This window comes from Bos taurus, chromosome 11, assembly GCF_002263795.3.
Source record: "Bos taurus isolate L1 Dominette 01449 registration number 42190680 breed Hereford chromosome 11, ARS-UCD2.0, whole genome shotgun sequence".
NCBI lineage: Eukaryota > Metazoa > Chordata > Mammalia > Artiodactyla > Bovidae > Bos > Bos taurus.
In genome coordinates this window covers 28,767,023-28,790,254 of record NC_037338.1, presented here as the reverse complement: position 1 = coordinate 28,790,254, position 23,232 = coordinate 28,767,023, and the positions used below count along the sequence as shown (strand labels likewise).

Genomic DNA, 23,232 nt, shown 5'->3' with positions numbered 1-23,232 from the left:
TAGAAATTGCTAGAAGGTAGTAAAAGGACCGTAAGGGTTTACACTGGGTTTTCATTTACATCATTTCCCCCCAAAAACCTATACTTATAAATCTATTTACTTGATCATAGTTGGTTTTATCGCTAGGCTGTAACTTATCGAGAGCCTAATACATGGCAGCAAGAGGATAAGGATTTTAACAACCAACATCCTTGGACGGCACTGCAAGTGAGTACTGGCAGCCACTTTGTGCAGCGGAGAAAGTGAGCTGGAGGGTGGTAAGGAGGTTTTCACAAGGCTGCAGAGAAGGAAGGCAGCCTGACTGAGGTTCTAGGGCAGGTCTAACTGCCCACAAATCCTGTACATCTTTTCGTTGCGCTGCATGTTTTAAACAAGCAAAATATGATTAAGATTGTCTCGCATACAATTTCTAAAAACAACGTCAATAACTGGTCTAAAGAGTGTGTGGCAGCAACGTGGAAGAGGGGCAGAGAGAGCCATCCATCACCTCCTCCCTCAGGTGATGCATGTTTCATGAGAACTGCTCCTTCAAGGACACCCAGATCAGATGACCAAATGTGGACACTTTTTATCCTTTTCTGTCATTTCTTTCCTCCGGACCGAGAGGACCAGAGCCAGCACGCTGAGTGCTCCAGTGGGCCCGGGGAAAAGCCCAGCCAGAGGGCAGGCACTTTGTGTCCACAACTTGCAACAGGCCCTGGGCAGGGATATGTGAGGTCTTGCTGTGGCCACTCTGGTCCCATCTCCCCAGGTGTGTCTGGCCCACAGGGGGCTCTCGCCAGCACATTTGCAGGCAGACATGCTCAGAGCCTCTGATACATGTCCTGTCCAAGCCAACCCTGAACCACTGATGGGGTGGGGTGGCTATGCACGGGAGAGCTTGGAAACCCAAGGCCGTGCACCAAGAGCAGGGTAAAAACAGCCACTGAGTGTGTAAGGACCTCCCCTACAGACCCCACTGCTCAGGGCCAGCCCCCGATGCCTCCGTTTAACTTTGGTTCCCCACCAAGGAAGACCCCCTTTCTCCTCAATCACCAGGCCCCATCCACATCTTCAGGTGATGACGACCAAGTCTGCAGAATGCTCCTGCCCTCCGTGTCTCTGTTCCACTGGATTCAAAAGGACTTGAGCTCCAGGTGCTAAATGTGTGCCTTTGCAGCAAAGTTAACTTTTCTGTGCCTCACTTCTAATCATCTGTGAAATGAGCAGAAACATCCTCCAAGCCCAAATTTAGTCAGAAAGCTGTCTCAGGATTAATGTATTACTCCTTTTGGGGACCCCTGTTGGTGGAGGAACAGGGGTGATGGTGGTGAAAGTAGTGATGAACCCCAAGAAATCAGCGTCTAAAAGTGGAATTTCATTTTGTGTCTCAGTGTGGAATTTCAAGTACTGGAACAGGAAAGACGAGATGCTTCTGGGTGTGGGGAAGGGGTCTCTGTCTAGTCCTTAAGTCCTCCACCCCCTGTTCTGTGCAAATGGAAAGATGACTCCAACATGGCCAGACACGGCCCTCACCTGTCCTAGAGGACATGCTTCTTTAAAGGAAACAGGTACACCCACGCCCTGCGATGGCATCTCCAGGCCTTTCTTGGACGTCAGTCCATGGTTCCCTTTCTCTGCAGCATCTATGACACCACGCCTGCCAGTGCCTTGCACTGTTTCTTTCAAAGTATTTTGAGAGCAAGATTTCACCCTGGGTTCTCTCCCTCCTGTCTGCTCTTTTCTGAGATGCTTTAGATTTACCCACTGCGCTGTCATCCTATTTTCTGAGTCTTCCCCCCATATCCTTCCTGTGCTCCTGGGCCCAGAATAGCACATGGCGCTCCGGCCTCCCCGCCTCACACTGGATTCCCTCTGTTCTGGGTTTCCTTCCCAGAATAGCCACTGCATAACAGGATGGCAGAGTCCACCCTGCTCCAAGGTACATGGCTCACTCGGGAAAACTGAAAACCAAGCACGAGAGAACTCCCCCTGCCGCCCCGCTCTGCTCACCACCTCAGACGAGGCTACTGACGGTGCCACGGCTGGGTGGGGGCAGTGGGCACAGAGGGGCGCAGCCCCGTGCCCAGTTCCCTTACAAAACTGGCAGACTAGAAAGGACTGACTGACTATCTGTCTGTCAGATCTGATATTGGCAGAAGCCCCAGGCCTCCTCCTCCTGGTCTGGACTAACAGGAAATGGTATTCTGAAGAAGATGAACTCTGAGCGGGAAAAAAGTTTCATGACCTTGAGACTTGCAGAGATAGCAGGGAAGGTGAGAATTTGTGGGTTCTGAGGGGAGATGGTTATCTGTCTGGGGCTCCCCAGTGTGGCTGGGCCTGTGCTTCACAGACATTATCTCAGTTTATTCTTAAAGACACCCTGAGCAATAAGTATTCTAACTCCTTTTACGGATGAGGAAACTAAGGGCACAGACACTGAATAACCTGCCTGGCATCCTGGCTAGTAAGAGGGAAGGGTCACATGGGCACACCTCTGCCTTCTGGAGAAGGTGGCCGGCGGACAAACACTAAGATGTTCCCTAAAGGATTCATCCAACCTGGACTGGAGAGTGGATCTGCCAGCCGAGGGCATGGCAACTGGGAGCCAGCAGCAGCGGCTCTCGCTCTCCCAGCCCTCTGTGTCCCCTCAGCTGCCAAGGGCTTCAACCCATGATTGTAATCACCGCCAAGGCCACTGCTGGAAAGAGGTGCAATAAAAGAAAACTAAACGCTAAGGATGGCGTTGCTGTGGGTGGAAGGTGTGCAGAGTGGGGGTTCCTGAGGAGGAAAACCCCTGCTCTGTGCCCGTGGCCTTTCAGCTCTGGCTCCTGCATGTGAGAACACGGGGGTTGGGGCGGGGGGACAGAGGGAGGGGGCCCAGGGTTCGCGGCCTCACCAGAGGACAGGAGCTTGTGCGTGCGCAGGAAGCTGATGGCCAGCCGCATGATGGAGGCCTTGTCCAGGTGCGAGCTCACGCTGTGCGGCAGGGGCAGCTCGTGCGCCAGCTCATAGAAGACCTCTGTTTCCTTGCTCCGCCGGCACCTGGCTGCATCTCGGGACTTCTCCTTCCTCCTCTCAGAGCTGCTCCTACATTGAGAGACAGGGGTTAGTCTCCAGAACATCACTGCCATCCCACCACACCCCCGGTCATCACACCCTCAGGACTCCCCCATCCAAGGCATGGCCACACTCGCCCGCTGGGCTGATGTGGGCTCACATCGGTCACCTGAGCCACAGGTGACAAAGAGCTCTGCCTTTGTGGATCTCGTGTCTTCTCAGCCGCCCTCCCATCCCGCACGCCATGGAGTCCACACCAGGGCTTCCAGTGGGTGAAGTCTGAGCAAAGACTTGCTGGTTGAGTCAATCCACTGGCAATGCCCAGGGCTATCTGGGGACTGAGGTGAGCGCCCAGGACAAAGAGGGAAGTGTGAGGAAGCTGTGGCCAGTGGCTTAGATGGCTGTGTCAAAGCCTCTGGAGAGCAAGATGAAGAACTGCTTCTGGAAAAAATGCTTAAACAACTAAGCCCAGTACTGGACCTTAGATTCCATTTCATATCAGTGATTTCCATCACAAAAATTGAAAACGCCACTAGAGCCCAGGAGCAGTCAACCAGACGGACACCTATCCGTCTGATGTCCCAAGCACACACCTGCCAAGGGTTAAAAAGGACCAAGCACAGACACGATTCCTCTCTGATCTACCAGCAGAGGCTTCCAGTCAGCCTCATCTCCCTTCATGCAGGAGAGAGGTCCACTTGCCAGCTCTGTACATTTATATTATTTAAACTGATTAGCCTCAGTTTTCTCATTGGTAAAATGATAATACAGTACTTGCCCCACAGAGTTAATGTTGAGGACTGACATGTGATAACACGTGGAAAATCTTTAGTGCCAGGGCTATCCTGATGGTAAAGCAGTGTTAGCTAATAGTAATAACAAATTTGTCCATGAAGAGATGAGCATGAGAGCAAAAATGTTACAAAAGAGTACAGCAGAATCCTATTTTCATGGAAATATATGTTTTATACATAACACCTCTTATACAGGAAAAATCTAGAAATATAATAAAATACTAACGACTATTATTCTTACAGCTGCCCTGTGTATGGTGCTTACTATATTCCAGGGATGGTGTTAATCACTACTGCACTGGCTCCTTTAATTCTCACAACTAACCTTGGAAGTAGTTATTATTATCCCTAATTTACAGATGAGGAAATGGGTCGATGGAGGCTAAGTATTGTAGTCCCTCCTTTATTCGCGGAGATTCATTCCGAGATCCCCAGTGGACGCCTGAATGCACCGACAGTCCAGGAACCCTACAAGTACTGTTTTTCCCTGGACGAATGGGCAGGTAGCATATACGGCACAAACACACCGGACAAAGGAATGATTCACGTCCTGGGTGGGACGGCAGGAGATTTCATCATGCTTCTCAGAATGGCATGAGACGGAAAACTTACGAATTATTTCTAGAATTTTCCATTCAATATTTTCATCCTGGGATTGACTCTGCGGAACTGAAATCACAGAAAGTGAAACCACGGATAAGGGGGGATGGCCGTTAATTCACCTGCAGCCTCTAAGACAGCCTCTAGGTAGGGAAGTGGGACCCTACACCAGGCATCTGGGCCCCAAACTCTAGGCTCTTACCCACCAACGATGTCCTGTCTCCCTATCTTCAAAAACGTTCATAGTGTCAGGTCAGTGAGGTGAGGAGATTTTTTAAGTGCTTATTCATATTTTCTTATGTTTCTATAAAGTACCTATATTGCTTGTTTAATAAACAAGTGTCCAATGACGCTCATAGCTCTCAAGGCCTCAACCAACCAGCTCCGACTTGCTCTGTCTATCCTTTCTCCTGAGAGTTCTAAAACCAAAGGTTACTTCTCTTTTTGTTTGGCTTTGCAGCCTGTTATCTGGACAGAAAAAAAAAAAATCAGTATTTTTGGGATTCCCCAAATGTTGACACACCATCTCTCAAACCCCTCAAGATTTGGGGATGCCATCTCTCAAACCCCTCAAGATTTGGGGCAGAGGCACTGTTTTGACTTTACAACATGCTTTATTTAAAAAAAAAAAAACCAGAACACCCAGCGCTCCTTGGATGGATTAAGCATTGTAGATTCAGAATGCAAGAAGAAACTCCAACAGCTCTCGATGGTCTGGAAGAACCTTCTGAAAAACTGTGAAATGGGTGGGATTGTTTTTCTTGCCCTATCTCCCTTTTCTGTTTCCTTTACCAAACCTGCTTCCTCTGCGCCCACCACCCCCACCCCACCCCCGATGACTTTCAGCTGTTACAGCTCCGGGCCCTGTGCCCCGCCCATCCTCACACCCATCCCTCAGAGCCTGCCCGTAGGATCATTCTGCTTTCGCTCCAGCCGGTAGTGGCAGTTTGTATACTAGTCCCTCCCAGTTGCCTTTAAATCCTGACCTCTGATTGTGGAGCACAAGCGGTTGGTCAAGGTTTGCAGGTGTTCTGGACCAGGAAGGGAGGGTGGGAAAGAGGCAGGATGCTGTGACTGTACCCATCGCACCTGTGTGTCATGACAGCAGGTAAAGCAGAGCCGGTGTCTTTAGGACATTGAGTCCACTCTCCAGCACCTATGTTCACGCTTTCTGAAAAAAGCATCATCAACACGTGATCAGCCATTAGAAGCCTCTAGAGAAAGCCTGGGCTTTCCTGGTGGCTCAGTGGTAAAGAATCCGCCTGCCAATGTAGGAGATGCAGGTTTGATCCCTGGGTTGGGAAGATCCCCTGGAGAAGGAAATGGCAACCCACTCCAGCATTCTTGCCTGGAAAATCCCATGGACAGAGGGACCTGGTGGGCTACAGTCCATGGGGTCACAAAAAGCATTGGACACTACTTAGTGACTAAACAACAACAGTAACAAGAGAAGGCATCCTGAGTGAAACAGACACCAGCACAGGCTGTGACCTTCATGCCAAGATCTGCATACACAGTGCTTCCCTTTCCCATCACCCTTTCCTTGAAGTGGAAGAGCAGACAGAGAGGAAGAGCCAGGGAAGGAAAAGGCTGTCTGGAGTTGGCGCTCTGTCCGGCAATGGCCTTTGAGATTTGGCTCCTACTATGTTCCCTTCACCCTCCTTATTTAACTTCTATGCAGAGTACATCATGAGAAACGCTGGACTGGAAGAAACACAAGCTGGAATCAAGATTGCTGGGAGAAATATCAATAACCTCAGATATGCAGATGACACCACCCTTATGGCAGAAAATGAAGAGGAACTAAAGAGCCTCATGATGAAAGTAAAAGTGGAGAGTGAAAAAGTTGGCTTAAAGCTCAACATTTAGAAAACTCAGATCATGGCATCCGGTCTCATCACTTCATGGGAAATAGATGGGGAAACAGTGTCAGACTTTATTTTTCTGGGCTCCAAAATCACTGCAGATGGTGACTGCAGCCATGAAATTAAAAGACGCTTACTCCTTGGAAGGAAAGTTATGACCAACCTAGATAGCATGTTTAAAAGCAGAGATATTACTTTGCCAACAAAGGTGTGTCTAGTCAAGGCTATGGATTTTCCCTGTGGTCATGTATGGATGTGAGAGTTGGACTGTGAAGAAGGCTGAGCACTGAAGAATTGATGCTTTTGAACTGTGGTGTTGGAGAAGACTCTTGAGAGTCTCTTGGACTGCAAGGAGATCCAACCAGTCCATTCCGAAGGAGATCTGCCCTGGGATTTCTTTGGAAGGAATGATGCTAAAGCTGAAACTCCAGTACTTTGGCCACTGCCTTCGAAGAGTTGACTCATTGGAAAAGACTCTGATGCTGGGAGGGATTGGGGGCAGGAGGAGAAGGGGACGACAGAGGATGAGATGGCTGGATGGCATCACTGACTCGATGGACGTGAGTCTGAGTAAACTCTGGGAGTCGGTGATGGACAGGGAGGCCTGGCGTGCTGCAATTCATGGGGTCTCGAAGAGTCGGACACGACTGAGCGACTGATCTGATGATGTTCCCTTGGCTGCACAAATGTTTACTGACACTTTTGTGCTGGATGCTGCACTGAGAACCTTACATATAGTACCTCATTATAATCCTCTTAATGGGACAATTATGGGAGGCATTGTGAGCATAATTTACACATGTGGGAACTGAGACCCAGACATCATATTTAACTTCTCAAGGTCACAAGCTAGTGCCTGTATAAGCCCCTGGAGACGGTACAGTCAGGGAGCAGATACCTAGAAGTCCTGAGACACGTAGGTGCTCACTGTCTAATTCCATCCTCACCACCTGCATGTGAGATGGGCAAGGCAGGCACTGCTGTTGTCCCCATTTCACAGATCTGGAAACTGAGGCCCTGTCAGGTTAAGTTACTAACCTAGGACAGTTCAGCTAATTAGCAGCTGGGCTAGGACTAGAACCCATCTCTTCTCAGGCCAAAACACACTCTTTCTATTGCTTAATGGTAGGAGACAGTGGCTTTAGCAAAAATAAACAGCAACGTCTTAACATTGAGAAAAAGAAAGGTTGAGAATCTCACAGAGACTCTCGGTTTAAATGTCTGAGCTCCGCTTCAGGTACCTTGTTTTTACAGTAGTGCTCTGGGACCAGCATGACTTTAATTGGATTATCTAGGTAACCTCGACACAGCCCAGAGATAGCTGTCTAATGTTGACTCTTGGAAAAACAGACAGACGTGTAGCACTGCCATCACTGAATTAGCAACACGAAGAAATACAGCTAAATGTGAAGTAAGACCTGCCTTGACCCAACTGACGCACCCCGTTGACCTCACCCCATCAACCACAGGCTGGGCCTCTCAAGTCAACAGACCAAGGGACAGGGAGTTAGGAGGACTGGTTTTAATACACTGGTTAATACACTTGTATTAATACTGGTTTTAATACACTGGCAACCCATTATCTTGCTATCTGATGTTGAGATAGTACCCCAATGGCCTCATCTGTGAAACGGGAGCCTTCTCCTGTCTTCTTTGTCAGGATCAAGTGAGACAAGCATAGAAGGGATGGGAGTACTAGAAAGCTCTCCACCATGGCTGATATTAATGATCCCACTGCCAGGCTAACCTGAGCACTAGTCGCAGTCAGACTTTGGCCCTACAGCTGCTGGTCACCAAGTCACCACGTGTCAGGGCTGCAGTTTCATTTGTTGGTCAGGCTGATTTTGACCAGTTTGTTGGGTCATGTTGCTGGTCCTTAGGTCAACGAGGCTTCATGTCCTAAAGTACATATGCCTTATTTTCTCTCCCTAGATGGGTCCTAGAATTCACTGCAAAGACCAGAATTTTTATTTTTTAATGATAATTCTAGACATGCCATGTTACAATTCTCTGGTTTATTTATTTTTCGGTAAAAATATATTTTATCTAAGTTTTCCAGATCATCAGAAATGTATTTCTCACTCCAGTTTATCTTTCTACAAAGTCCCTCTTCTTATCCTTCTTGGTGGCCTTCCTGTGACCGTGGGGTGGTCCTGTACAATATGCGGTATATGGAATATATAATTTGAACATGGCCCTGGTTGACTGTGTCCTTATGCAGACCCAGAAGTATTCACTGAGCTCCGTTCTGGACCTTGTGGCTGAGGTGCACATTCCTTGTTCTCAAGGAATATGCAGTCTGATTGGGGTGCCAACTTGAAACATCCCTGTTAACCAGACAAATAAGTACAGACAAAAAGCACAACAGGTGGTTCAGATGAGAGACAAGCTGGTGGCCCCAAGCAAGGTCAAGGCAGGCTCGCCAGGGAGGCTCCAGCTGATCCCAGAAGGACAAACGGCGGTACCTCACAGTATTTGAGGGGTGCAGACAGCACTTTTTTTTTTTTTTACATGTTATCTCACGTGAGTCTCATAAAATCCCTGAGAAATAGAAATCATCATCCCCATTTAATAGATGAAGAAGTGGGAGATGTAGACAGATGAAGTGACTTGCTAAAAACATGGTCTCAAACCTAGTTCTGGGTTCAAGGTCAATGTTTGTCCACTGGCAGCAAGGAAGCTGCTATTTTCTGTCTACTTTCAATATGGACCAGGCTGTGTTAGGTATTTTCCCACCAACTGGATGTCCATGTACACTACAGGAAGGAGGGGCGGGGACGATGGAAAAGAGACACTGACATAAAGATTCCTTGGTGGGGTGGGAGGAGAGGCTGCCTTAGGTGAGCATCCCACTCACCTTGGGAAAAGAGCTGGAAGCTTAGGAGTAGGATTAAGAACCAGTTGTTGTTCTGACTCACTGTGATCCCTGGACTGCAGATCACCAGGCCTCCTTGTCCTTCACTATCTCCCACAGTTTTCTTAAATTCACGTCCACTGAGTCAGTGACGTCATCCAACCATCTCATCCTCTGGTGCCTCCTTCTCCTCCTGTCTTTAATCTTTCCCAGCCTCAGGGTCTTCTCCAAGGAGTCAACTCTTCGCATCAGGTGGCCAGAGCTCAAAAGGGGTGTGAGTAGGAAGAAGGGGAATTGGGGCAGGATGCAGGCTGCATCACTCAGGGCTGAGAGTCTGGTGCAGGGCCATCAGAAGCAGCTCCGTGCGGCTCTGTGCTGCTCCGTAGAAGCCGCAGGTTCAGCCTATATGAATGTCTCTCTTCACGCTGCAGCTGGAGACCAAGCGGCGTCTCTCACTTTGGGGGGACATTTTCATATACACAAATGTATATTCTTTCCAAGTTAAAATCTCAAATTCTGAAACATTCTATCTCAACTAAGGGAAACAACCAGGCAGCCAGTCAAAAGATAAAACAAAAATGACTGTCCTAAAGCTTCAGCAGATGCATGCTACAGGTTAAACAGGGAGAAACCTCTTTGCCCAGAGCTTCATTATCTTAGAAAGTCTCTAATTTTGGAGTCATTGCTCTAAGGCTGGCTTAGGGATCCCTACTTAAGTCAGTAATGGAACCATTATTAGCCTGGCCTGGGGCCCCTGAGATGTCACCCTCTACACCAAGGGGGTTGGTTGTTTAATTAGCCATAGTCTCCTGACCTTTAGTGTGATTAGGGTTCCCATGACTAATGCCTGTAGGCCATCAGGGTGTCAAAACAATATACCTGTTCCCTGTAAGGTTAGATGGCTTAGAAGCAGAATGGATTTTTAGCAGGTTAGGGAGAGAGAGACTGAAACTAATTGAGCCGGCTTGAATCAGTCTGTTGGCTGGTGGTGAAATTCTAAGCTGGTACCAATTTGCAGGAGGCTGTAAAGGGATGAAACAAAGGTCAAATGCAACAGGGAGGGTGTCCCTTCACTGAGGCTGCACTGCACGAGGGGTGCCTGAAGGGAGGAATGTGCTCCAGATCCCAGCAATCAGGATCCCACCCAGGAGTGGCTGCCCTACACAGAGGGGTTGACGGCTTCGTGGATTAAATCAGAGCAGAACCAAAGCTGGTGCCACTCAATCTTGGCTGCTCATGGCAATCACCAGAGAAGCCTCAAAAAATGGATGCCTGACCTGGCATCTGGGGTTTTAAAGCTTCCCCTGTGATTCTCCTCTGCAGCTAGGGCTGGGAAACCACCACTGCAAAGCAGTGTGCTTTAAAAATAAAAAAGCTTTTTTTTTTTTTGGTGGAAGAAAAAAGGGAACTGATATTTATTGAGCACAGAGGCTAGGTGCATTTCATAAACATTCTCCTCTGATCCTTACATTATGCAGCGACACTGGTCCCAGTTTTGTAGAACGGTGGATCTCAACTTTAGCCTGCAGGAGAATCACTTGGAGGGTCTATTAACAGATTTCTGAGTCTGTGATCACGGGTCTTTGGAGGACTGAAATAAATGCAGACGTACTTAAACCTAACCACATCTCTTCTCCTATCATGGACTGTGTCCACCCTCATTATGTACAACAAATCTGAGGTCACCATCGTAAACCAAAGTTATTTTATCTAGGAGCTCATGTGACCATCAGTGCCCCAGAGGTATAACTGACAGAAAGAGGGAGGTGAAAATAAGGAGACAGATTTAAATCGAGGCTACATACAAGCCAACAACCCTCCAATACAGCCACCTGGGGAGAAGGCACAAACTTTATTCTAGTGAAATGGCCATTTGTTGTTGCTGTTTAGTTGCTGAGTCATGTCCCACTCTTTGTGACTCCATGGACTGTAGCCCACCAGACTCCTCTGTCCATGGGATTTTCCGGGCAAGAATACTGGAGTGGGTTGCCATTTCCTCCTCCAGGGGATCTTCCCAACCCACGGATCGAACCCACGTATCCTGCATTGGAAGGTGAATTATTTATCATTGAGCTACCTAGGAAGCCCTAAATGATCACTGCACTAAGTATTTTGGGAGGTCTTTTAGAAAGGACCTCAGAGCCACACAAATCCATCATAATACTTCAGAGAACTAACTTGATTTCAAATTGCAAACAGTATTATCCTGTTTAGCCACCCCTTTTAGTCACAGACTTGGCTGTAGATGGATCTCAGTTGTTTGAAAGAATAAAATATGCCCTCAAAGATAAGGCCTTGCCACAATTGAAGGCATTGAAAAGAATGGTCTTTGGCTCTGAAGGCAGTTCCAAAGGAGTGGCAAAAATGCTTTAGAAGAGGGTGGTGTGGCCAACTTTCTGGATGTGTTCTGATGTTTGCCTAGAGGCAGTAGTGAAGTATAGGGGACTCTATTACATAAGTTATATATTATATAGGAAAGGAAAAGGCATCAAAATTATCCAGGTGAAACAGAAGAAATTAAACGAGCAAATTCAGTAGAAACTGGGCAGATCAGACAGAACTTGACAAGGGTGGAAGGCACTATTCACTCTGCAATATGCATGCCTTGGGGAGAGGACTGGCCTCTGCCCTGAAAGAGAGCACAGGCCAACTGGGAGATTAGACTAATACTACAGACTGGGGCATCAAAAGCCCTGAAAGAAGGGATACAAAGAAGAGAGGAGGGCTGGAGAGGCAACAGAGGCCTGCCCTTAAGGAGGGATCCTGGAAGCATCTTACTTCTCAACCTCCCCACCACCCCTGTCTTGAGGCTAAGCCCCCAGGCTGCCTGACCCCTCAGATGGTCTGTGCCTGGGGAGACAGGGCCTGGACTGCATTCAGCACTGACAGTAATGTCTGGGGCCCACCCAACATGGCCCTCTAATGGTCAGATCTGCTCAGGGCCCACTGGAGATGCTTATCTGGTGGCCTCCTAGGCCCCAGGCAGCCTTGGGGAAGAGAGCAGCAGACCCAATTACTGGGCAGCTCCGTAGGTACAGCCCATCTGGGGCTCCAGATAACCCAGCTCCTCACGTCATCTGAGGACATGTGCAGTCCCTAGCCCAGCGGGGAAAAGCATGCGTGCCCAGGAGTAACAGTGACGAGCTGGCTCTATGCTGAGCTTCACCAAGCCCAGGACTTAGTGTCGTTCTCTGCTCAATACATTGCATTTGTATCACTCGTTACAGATTACAGCACACTTTATACATTAATCTGTAAATCTTACCCAGCAGGGCACAAAGAGCAAGTACTGTTATTCCCATTTTAGAGATGAGGAAAATAGAGGCTCAGAAAGGTACTGGAATGTGCGGAGCTGGAACCAAACCCCTGAGCTCTGACTTTTTCCAGGACACATAACAGAGCCCATTGCCAAGAAGCACTTGATGGTTCACACAATTGGAAACAGACCTTCATTATGCATTACCATCGCATAACCTAGTTTAAGATAACACTTTTTAAAAAGGCTTTGGTGGAAGGGTATTGCACATTTAGTGCAGGCAATTTTGAAAACACAAAAAGTACAGAGAAAAAAATTGAGATCTCATTGGATACATGGCTTGTTACTTAACATTTATCACATTTTAGAGAACTCTCTAAAGATACTCCTAACAGCCAGCAATGTCATACTGTATGGGTGGATCACAATGTGCTGCACTGTTGATCAGAGTATGGCTTCTAGTTTCTAGCTGTTATAAATAACACTATCATAACTACCTTTCTATCAGGTGTTGCCTTTTAATTTATACATTTTTATATGATATAGGATGACACATATCCAGCTTGCTGCCAGCTCCCCATGACTTTCTCACCATGATCACATGTGGAAGTTGAAGAGATGAGTTTGGGAGCAGCATCTTCAGACCACAGCTGCCATTACTGAATGCAGAGCCCCAGAGGAGGTGCTACCACAGGGAGACAGCCAGAGAAGCACAGCAGGATGTGCATACTGTCTCAGCAACTTTCCCTGTCCTCTGACCAGCTCTCTCAGGCTTCCTCTTTCCCTCATGCCATGCCCAGGTTAAAACATCTGAAGAGAGATGACTAATTGGAACTGAAACTGGAGAATCCAGTTCTGCAAAGATGGCCACTCCTGTTGGTCAGTAGGAACTCAGCTCCAGCGTAAAAATAAGGTGTTATTTCTGTCTGCCCTGATCACATCATGTCCCATGCACCGAGAGAGAAGACTCCCCATAAAGAGGAGGAAAGTGAGCAGCCACCTGGCTCCCTACTGGTCTCTCCAGCCTCCAATGCCCACTCCTGCCTGCCCTACCGCACCGTGCAGACTCCAGCTGGGGGACTAGTTAATCCCAGCAAGCTGAGGGGCTGCTGCTGCTGCTGCAGCTAAGAAAGGACCACATGCAACACTTGTCCCTTGCTAAAGAACTCTCACCGCACCGCCTCTGATTTAATCCTGACACAATCTGATGAGGTAGGCCTGTATCACCCCATTTCACACATGAGGAAACAGACTCCAGGGATGTTCGTGACGTGCCCTGTGTCACCCAGCAATGGAGCCAGCACTCAAACCTACCATTTGACCCCAAATCCCATACTGTTGATGGCAATCGGGCAACCTTCCCCAAAATGCTCACAGGCAGATCCCTCTCACGGGTTCAGAAGGTTTAGCTGTATTGGGGGTGAAGCCCTCTAAGCATATTTAATGTGATGAGTCTTGGTTGGGATGCAGCAGAGGGAACATCACATTCACCCTCTTGTCTTAGGTCAGTCTCACCAGTCCCACAATAACCAACCAGGCCCAGTAGGATCCCCTTTCTCTGCTTGGAGATGTCTGTTTCACAAAGAAAAAAAGTTCCTACTTTGCTATCAGCATCTATAGACATCAGAAAAGACTAGGGCTTCCCTGGTGGCTCAGATGGTAAAGAATCTATCTGCCTATAATGTGGGAGCCCTGGGTTCAATCCCTGGGTTGGAAAGATCCCTTGCAGTAGGAAATGGCAACCCACTCCAGTATACTTGCCTGGGAAATCCCATGGACAGAGAAGCCTCGTAGGCTACAGCCCACGGGGTTGCAAAGAGTCAAACACAACTGAGCAACTAACACTTTCCCTGGCTTTCTACACACACACAGGTTACACATTCCACTCTTGATAAATGCTTTTCCTTGGTGCCACTTCCCTGGGCGTGAGGGTGTTGCCCCACACCCAAGCTGGTACCAGATCTGATCAAGGGTTTTCCCTAGGGCTTCTCTCTGTCAGCAGCCTACTTCCTCTGAATCCCACAAGCTTCCAACAGCACAATCTGTGGTTTGGCTCCAGCCATTCTGCCTAGGCGGCCATCCTGTTCCTACAACACTGCCTTCAACTAAGGGAACTGATAGAGAAATTGCACAGCAGAGGGATAAAGAAAAAAAAAAAAAAAAAGCCCTGCCCCAGATGTAAAATGATTCCCCAGCAGGAGGCAAGCACTTACCCTGGAGGGAGTGGGAAGCAGCTTACTGTCCCCATAGAGGCTAAGACCTAGCCCCTCTCTTCTATTCCCCACACCTTTCTGGAGGACATGGTCTTCATCCCTCGGTTTGTCTAATCGCACTCATCCGGCAGGACCTCCCCAGGTCCGTTTTTTCCAGGAAGGCCTCACTTATGCTGACCTCTCCACCTCCCAGTTCAGAGACCCTGCATTGCATCATCAGGCCCTGACTTGTCCTCCACTCACTTCACTTCTGTAGCCTTTGTCTCCTCACTAGAACAACCATTCTGGAGGGAAAGGATCCCACCATCTGCTCCTCTGGTGTGCTCCAAAGCATAAACAGTACAGAGTAGTAGGAACTGGAGACATTAGATAAAAACCACTTAAATGGTTTCCATTCTGTGAATTCTTCAAAATTGCTCACTGTTCTAGATCATTCATGAAAATTCGAATCCAATTCTTAATTAGAATAAAAGATTTCCATCTAAGAAGAGCCCCAGTGCAGAGACACTTCAAGATGTTTGTGTGTTTCCCCAACTCTTTGAATCAGAGTTGAGGTCTAAACCAGTGCTGCTGACAGCCGCCCGTGGAGTCACACAGACCAGCACTTCTCAAACCTGCCTCTGCCTACAAAGCACCCCAGGACCCTGTTACAAAGCAGCTTCTGACTCACAGGTCTGGGCTGGGGTCTGAGGTTCTATATTTCTAACCGCCTCCCAGACGATGCTAATTCTACTGTCCACGTCCACAGTTTAAATAGAAAGAGACCCAAGGACACATGAGGCCTGGAGATCAAGGACATGAGGGAGATACCAACGTCTGGCTGGGTCAGTGCTCCCCAGAGATGCCATCCTTATCCATCCATAGTCACCTAAAGTCTAACAAGTTAGGTCTCCTCTTCTGCCAGGAAGCATCTGACTTCTTCTGTTTCTTGATAGGATTTCATCAAGCCCTACTTTGGAGTCCCTCTCCTCCTTCACATCTTCACCACTATCATCTCATCCCTTCTTGTCTCTTAAAACTCCATCCCTTGGGGGGCAGTTCCAGCCCTACTTCCCCAGACACTTGCCCGGCCACTCTCACTCCCTCCTCCAAGGCACCTCTCACCCACATTTCTCACTGGCCCTCCTTAAAGGTTTCCCAGTCTTGCTGGCTTTTCTACACAAATCTCCTGCTGCTATAACTAGACTGCAAGAAAGTGCCTTGGGGTGGGGCACAGACACAACATCATCTACTTCAGTGTATCCTTCAGGGAACCTTGGACCACAGCAGACAAATTAAATATCTGCTACTCGACTTTAAGGACAATTCAAGTGTGCCCTTTACTCATCTCCTTTGCCTCTCAGGGAGGAAAAGAAAGTGATCCTGGCTGTCTTGGCCTCCGTCCCCAGTCCTGGGCCTTGCTCCTCTCCCGGGAGCTGCAGCTGGGCCAGCCTAGACTGTGTTTTGTTCTCTGAGACTCCTTTCCCCTTAAGGGAAGAGTTAAAGCACTGGGAAGGCTGCTTCCCACTTGGAAATCTCCATTTCCTCATGCAGTGTGAACAAGAGAACATCTATGATCAGAGACCGAGTGAGCCAACTGCACAGGGAGTGAACTCGCTCTGAATGGGGCTGCTCTAACGCCAGCCAAGTCAAGTCATTAAGATGCCATCCCTGAGGTGCGGCCCCCAGCGTCACCTCGAGACAGTCCCTCAAATCTTGCCGGCAGAGGGGATGAATGGGGAGCCCAGAGCCTGCTAAAAGCAGGCTCTTTCATGAGCTGGGGGGCCAGGACCTCTGCACTGACACCATGGTTGGGGGGCGGGCGGCTGGGGTGCTGCAGAGGAAGCAAAGGAGAAGTCCTCTTGCCCCTCTACTTCCCTTCTCACTACACAGAACTAAAATTAACCCCCTGCTCTACACCAAACTGCCCAAATGATTGCTCCTCAAAAGGCAACCAAGGAGGGGGGAGAGTAGGGGCAGCGGGGGAGGTAATAACATTAGAGAAAATATGCACAATGCCAAAAATAATCACTGTGTCATGAGAAAACAGAACTGGGCCGCCTCAGGGGCCAGCGCTGGGTATATTCAGGAAGGAGGGGGCAGAAATTCCCCTGGCAGTGTCGTCAGACATTCTGGCTGGAAAAAAAACTTAAAAAGCCCCAAACTGGAACAGACAGTGGTCAGGGAGAACTCAAGTACAGAACATGATTTTAAGGGTTGGTTCTCTGCTCTTTATTTTAGACACTTCAATTTCAAAGAAAGAAACATTTGTTCAGACTTCTAATCAGAACTGATGCCTGATCATACGTTAATAGTGGAATATCCACAGGATCTGCTTTACTAATCCCAATTTGACACCAGAACTTGCGGTGCCTGGTATTTAAAGTATTTCAGAACAGCAAGGGTCGGGGTGGGGGGAGGCACAGGTTCTCTCATTCCTCCTCCTATTCCATACCCCTTCTAGCCTCCCTGTTTATAGAACGGAGAAAGCAAAGACAAAAAAAAAAAAAGGAAAGACAGAGAAAGGAACCCAGAAAGAACTCAAGATCCTTTCTCTCCTTTAGAACCACAATTTTCAGCCTGTTTACATGGTCACGTTAAGTCCCTGCTTTGTTCATTTCTGCCTCCTCATACTATGATGTGAAGTGAGATAGATATTCATGCACGTTTAGGAAGCTACATTCCATTTTTTTGTACAGAAGTCATCAAAAACCATGGGAAATGCCAAAGAGTCTTCCTCACATTACTATCATGCTCTCAAGTGATAATATTGAGTAATTTGGGAAATACGTTGTGTGCCCGCCCCCGCCCCCCTCCCCACCAGCAACCACTTTTTCTCTCCACTCATTCAGTAAGTATTTGTAAATCGCTTTTCATGTGCCGGGGCTGTGAGCAATAGAATGAAAGATGGAATGACCACACCTGACCTCAGGGAGCTTGTAGAGAAGTGAAGAGTCAAGTCCTGAAGGAACGGCCTGGGGGTCAGCAGATGCCATGGGAGTTTGAGTGGAGAAAGTATGTAAAGCTGGACAACATGGGGAGAGCCTGTCACCAAAGGGGGAATTCGAAGGAGGAGCAGATAACAGGGAGGTAATCATGAGGGCAGGCGGGGTAAGAACAAAGATACTGCTGGGGAGTGAGCAGGGATGCCAGGGGTCAGGAGACATACTGGAGGTGGGTGCAAGACGGGAAAAGCCCAAATGGGGAGAATAACTTCACTCAGCACACAGGGCTGAGCGGCCAAGCACAGAGGAGGGCTGTCAACGATAATAAAGCTGCTGAGTCGGTAACCGCCGGCCCGACTGACCAGTTAGCGGTTGACCTAGCGGGCGGTGGGCAGTATAGAACCAGCCTGGACCCCTCTTCTTCTGGTTGTGCTTCTGCCACAGTGGACAGCAAATATGAGAACCCTTCTTCCTTGGGAGCAGAGCCAGGGGAAACAAGTCCCTTTGTTAAGAGTTCTAAATATGGCAGCAACCCTTGGGCCACCACGAGCAGGAGCCTCGGTCCAGCCCACAGAGACTTCGGCAAGGCATTCTTGCTGAACAGTTACTCAGACACTGCCCATGGGACAGAAAACAAACTTGAGAAAGGTCGCACGCCTCCTCGGGCTCCAGCGGTGTTGCATTTGTTTTCAGACTTTAGCCCCCATCCTCTAGCTGTTTTCCCTTGCCTCTCACCTCGTTGACCACGGATCAAGAAATACACTTCCAACCAGATCTCAGAGAGAGGACCGGCACACCAGCCCACCCCTGTTTTCCCCAAGCTATTTCAGCATGTCATTCCCCTATTTAAAAAAACAGGGGCAGCTCCCTACTGCCCTCACCATGACGTTCAAGCTGTGGATGCCCCTCAAGGTCTTTTTCCTTATCTGAAATGCGATCCCTCCTTTCCTACATTCCAAACCCTGTACTTTCAGAACCAACACAGGCCCATCAGATCCACAGGTTTTCCTGGCCACACTACCCAGTCCACACTGATTTCCCCTCTCCTGCCGGCCCTGAGCAACCGGAGAGTTGTGTTGTTTCACTTAACTATAAGTGAGCATCACCTTAGTATTCCCTGTCTTAAGGATCTTCTCTGAGGACAAAATGTCAAGAGTTCATGTATCAGACGCTGGGGCTGCCTCTTACCCCAAAAATGACAGTTTCGTCCAGCTCTTTCAGATATGGTATGGCAAGCTGGAGTGAAGGCTACATCGGTGTGATCCCCCAGCAGTGGGATTAGGACGGCAGAGCTACAATGCTCTGCTGCTTTCCGGGTAGAAAGTGGGTTAATAAAGAGGTGTGAGGGTGGCTGCATTCATCACCCGGTTACTTAACATCCAGTGACTCCTTGTTCCTGGGGACCAGATCCTCATACCCTCGGGACGTTTTCATATGAAGCTGCTGGCTATGCCCGTGTCCACATCATGTTCAGTGTGCCAGATGCCAGGCAGCTTTCACTAACACCGGTGAACAAGCCTGGACAAGGGCAGCCCGCTCCTTCCTTGCCCCCCTGCCCCTCCCCTCCCTCCTCTTGCCTACCCTCCAGATGAGCCCAGGGAGGCTTCTGCCTCTGACCCCACCTCCCAGAGACAACAGAGTGATCTGTTGCCAACACCACCATCACCCAAAGGCCTCGTGTCACATGTGGACATGCCCTTTCGGGAGTCAGATTTCTGGCACGGAGGATGCTGGAGCTTGGCCAGGGTTCCACCCCTTCGGTGATGTAAAATAGAGGTGAGAAAATTGGCCAAGCCAAAAAAAAAAAAGAAAAAGGAAAAAACGCTACTAAACACAAAAACCCTAAGAGGGGGGAAAAAAACCCCATTAAAAACCCAATACAACCTTAAAGGCAAGCAAGAAGGGTTGGAGAATGACCTACACTTTGGAATAAACCATTAGCCCACACTTCAATCTTTAAAAATCTAGTCCCCTAACCTCAACCCTGCCCCCTAACATACCCACCCCCGACATACACACACACCCCAGACTAGAAGGGGTTAACAGAACCCAGCTGCTCCTCTTATCTGGCTAACCTGCTAATGGCAAATCTCTGGTACTGAGATTCTACAAGTGATTTCTGCAAATCACTTTAATTAGAGATAATGTCATTTTTACTTCATTATCCAGCCTAGCAGTCAAAGAGAAACAAGTCAATATTATTTCTGTGAAACACCAGTTCTGCCCTTTAATGCTGACAGGTGACAGGGAACTGAAACTCCTGCCTACACCACTTTTCAGGAGATTTTGGTCAAAAGACTGGGAGGTTAACCCTTGGTATCCTGGGCCGAGCAGAGTGCCCCCAGCAGCCTTTACCCCAGCGACTCTGAAGCAAAGGCTGGTTTCTGTGTTTGGGACGAGGGTCCCCTGACTGTAGCATCATGTAACACCCAGGCAAGCGAGTGGAGCAGCACTGTTAATTCCACTTTGTGGGAAGCAATCATTAACATGTGAGTCAGCAGCCGAGAAAAGACTTTAAGCCCAAGGAAAAAACAGCCCCAAGTCCCTGTAGCCTCAGAGGCCACACTGGGTTTGATTAAACCATTTAGAAGATTAGCTGTGTGTGGGAGACCTGAGTGGCTATATAGTCCTGGTAACTCTCATGGCTTCTCTCAGCTGTGCCTGTGCTGAGTCCCTCAGTCGTGTCCGACTCTCTGCGACCCCATGGACTGCAGTCCGCCAGGCTCCTCTGTCCATGGGAATTCTCTGGGCAAGAATACGGGAGTAGGTTGCCATTTCCTCCTCCGGGGGAATCTTCCCAACCTAGGGATTGAACCCAGGTCTCCCGCATTGCAGGCAGATTCTTTACGGTCTGAGCCACCAGGGAAGCCCAAGAATACTGGAGTGTGTAGCATATCCCTTCTCCAGAGGGGGTCTTACTGAACCAGGAATTGAACCAGGGTCTCCTGCATTGCAGGCCTGGGACATTTCAAATCCTGCTGCCACATTGGAGGAGAAGATTCATTTCTCCAGAATCAAGTAAGAAATGCTCTTTGCTGGGTCTCTGCTTACTAGTTTCTGCTAATTATTTAAAAAAATGCCAGATGCAGCTCTGGTTTCATTGGAGTGACTTCTGATCGCCTTTGAGATTGTGAGAAACCTGCCTGCCCTACACCCACCTAACTGTATAACTCTGGCACATAGGAGAAGTCCTGAGGCAACCAGGGTTCTGAAAAGCACTATCACTGAGCTCAGAGAGCAAGGACTCCTTTGCATTTTAGCCTTCTGTTAAGAAGGGTGGCTCTTTGGAATTTAAATCCCATTTGGCATTTATGTTTGGTGAGCTTTTGTTTTCATTGAGTCAACATTTACTGAGTGCCTGCTCAGCGCCAGGCCCTGGGGGATACAGGAGGGAAAGATGGGTTCCTGCCCGCAGTTTGCTGATGGTCTAGTGAGGGAGCCGGACAAGTAGGTCAGGGCCTAGGGCCAGACAGACAGACAGACAGCCTGGGCTTGGGGGCGCAGATGTTTCCTCTGTGACCCGGGGCAAGTCACTGAGGTTTCTCTAAACCCGTGTCTTGTAAAAACAGTTCATCTCAAAGTCCCTGCCTCCTGGACTCCTGGGCAGAGTAAGTGTTACATATGAGCAGCACGCTTAGAATCATGCCTGACGTGTAGGGTTGACTCTGTTGCTGCTGAAGTCAGTAAACAGAGCTCTGGGAGCACAGAGGGTGCCCTGACCTAGGTGAGGAGAAAGGGAGACCTATGGAAGGCTTCTCAAGGAGACAGTAAGGACAAACGGGAGTAAGCCAGGACAAAGAAGGGGTGAAGGGGTTCCCGACAAGATGGACCAGAACCAGGCCTGGTAAAAGGGCTCAACTCAGGTTTGGGAACACAGGCCTTAACCAATTGGGGTCAACCCAGAATGGGGGGACTGTCCCTCCCGAGGTGTCCCAAGGTGCCCTCAGTAAGAAGCAGAAGCCTGGGTTAGCGGAACCAAGGGGCAACCCTGTTGTGGCATTTCTTCTATTTTCGCATTCCTAGTGCTTTGACAATGAGATGATTGTGTGGATATTACAAGAGGTGATTATCTCCATGGGTGCTGACCCTGTTCTGGCGCAAAGACCTTGCCTCGCCAGAGCCAAGACTTGTGAGGTCACTGCTAAGTTGTCGATTCTAGAGAACCTTGACAAACCTCAAAGCCACCAGGGGAACCTGCTCTTGGCAGGATGGCTTATTTTAAAAGACAAGCTGCAGTAAACAGGTGTAGGACAGGAGGCAGCCTGTACATTGGGCACTTTCAATTTAAGGGCTGTGCACTAAACTTCCCCATGTGCAGGGGCTGGGGAGCGGTCAGAGAAAGGCAGCCTCTCCATGAATCAGCAACCGACATCCACGCTGCTGGGTGCCATGAAGCCCTGGTCCTGCAGATCCTCTGTGGGACTGGGGGTGTGCAGGGCACTTCCTGCCATCACAGGGACAGGGGAGCACAGAGCTGATGGCCTCTGTCATGATTAAAGCCTGAAGATGGAAACTTGGAGGAAAAGTTTCAAGGAAACAAAATGTCACCAAGTCTTCTACATGTTACAACAAACCCAGGCGTCACAAATGTTCCAGGACCTCAAGCAAAATGTGTTGAGCAGTTACACTTTCCTAGTTGGATTTAAGTCCTCCTGTGAATGATTCATCTTGATGTCTAGTGACGAGCTTCTTGGCTGTGAGGAAAGAAGAGCTAAGGAAATGAAAATGTCTGATAATCCACGTGAGGCAAGTAGAGGTTATAGAGATAGCCAACAGTGTTTTCTCTTTGGGAAAGTTTAACAGACATCTTATTATTCCTTCTTGGAGACAAAAATAGAGAGGAGTGCAGGCCAGTGAACAGGCAAGGTCTCAGGGAAAACAGCTCATCTTAGCAGGAGGCCTCCTTGGCCCTATTACCTTTCGGCCATCAGTTTCTCTTGATCATCTTCCTGTTCTGCTCCAGGCCTCCCCTTTCCTCACCCTGGGACAGCCTACATGCTCTGCTCCTGCCTGGAAAGGACCCAGAGTGGAGAGGCTGAGTCCTAGGAAAGTCAGCACATTCTGGAAACCACGTCTCCCCCTCTGCTGTTGTCTAGCACCCAGATGACAATCCCCAAACCAGTGTCAGTAGCCAACTGTAGGTCTCCGCTTTTGGACACGGCCTAATCATCCAGGAATGATTTCTGGAAGTGCCCTTATTAAGGAAAAGAAATGTAATATGTAACTTGACTGAAAAAAATCCAGGAAACTCCAACACTCTATCGAGTTCTTACGACATTTTCTTTCCCCCATAATCCTTGGCCAAGTTCAAAGGTGAGCACTTTCCCAGAGGCTCATTAGGAATAATGTTTATTTCATACATTTGGAGGTTGCAAAGTTTGATTCCATCTTGCTTATTTGGGGAAAAAATAACTTTTTTTATGAAAGGAAAGGAGGGGGGAATGGGGAATGAGACAAGGGTACAACTGGGGAGAGAAGAAAGGTGCCCGGGGTGCAGCCTGGAAGGCAGACCTGACTTCTGAACCGTTCTCATCTCTGGTTTTCTCTGAAGGGTTATAACAGCAAGTCACCGCCCCTTCCACCCTTCTAGACCTCCTGACCCCATCTGTCCTCTCTACCTTGGTGGGTGCCTATGTTGAGGTGTGTTTTGATGGCAAATAGGATACATCCTTGTGCCTTCACAGAGG

The 23,232-nt window shown here is 48.7% G+C and overlaps 1 protein-coding gene across 1 annotated transcript in view; it reads right to left on the bottom strand.

The window, feature by feature from the left end:
• EPAS1 (endothelial PAS domain protein 1) overlaps positions 1-23,232 on the bottom strand; it is a 90,336-nt gene that overhangs the window by 35,411 nt on the left and 31,693 nt on the right. Inside the window, 1 exon segment of the mRNA NM_174725.2 lies at positions 2,879-3,069. Coding sequence (NP_777150.1) covers positions 2,879-3,069 — 191 coding nt within the window.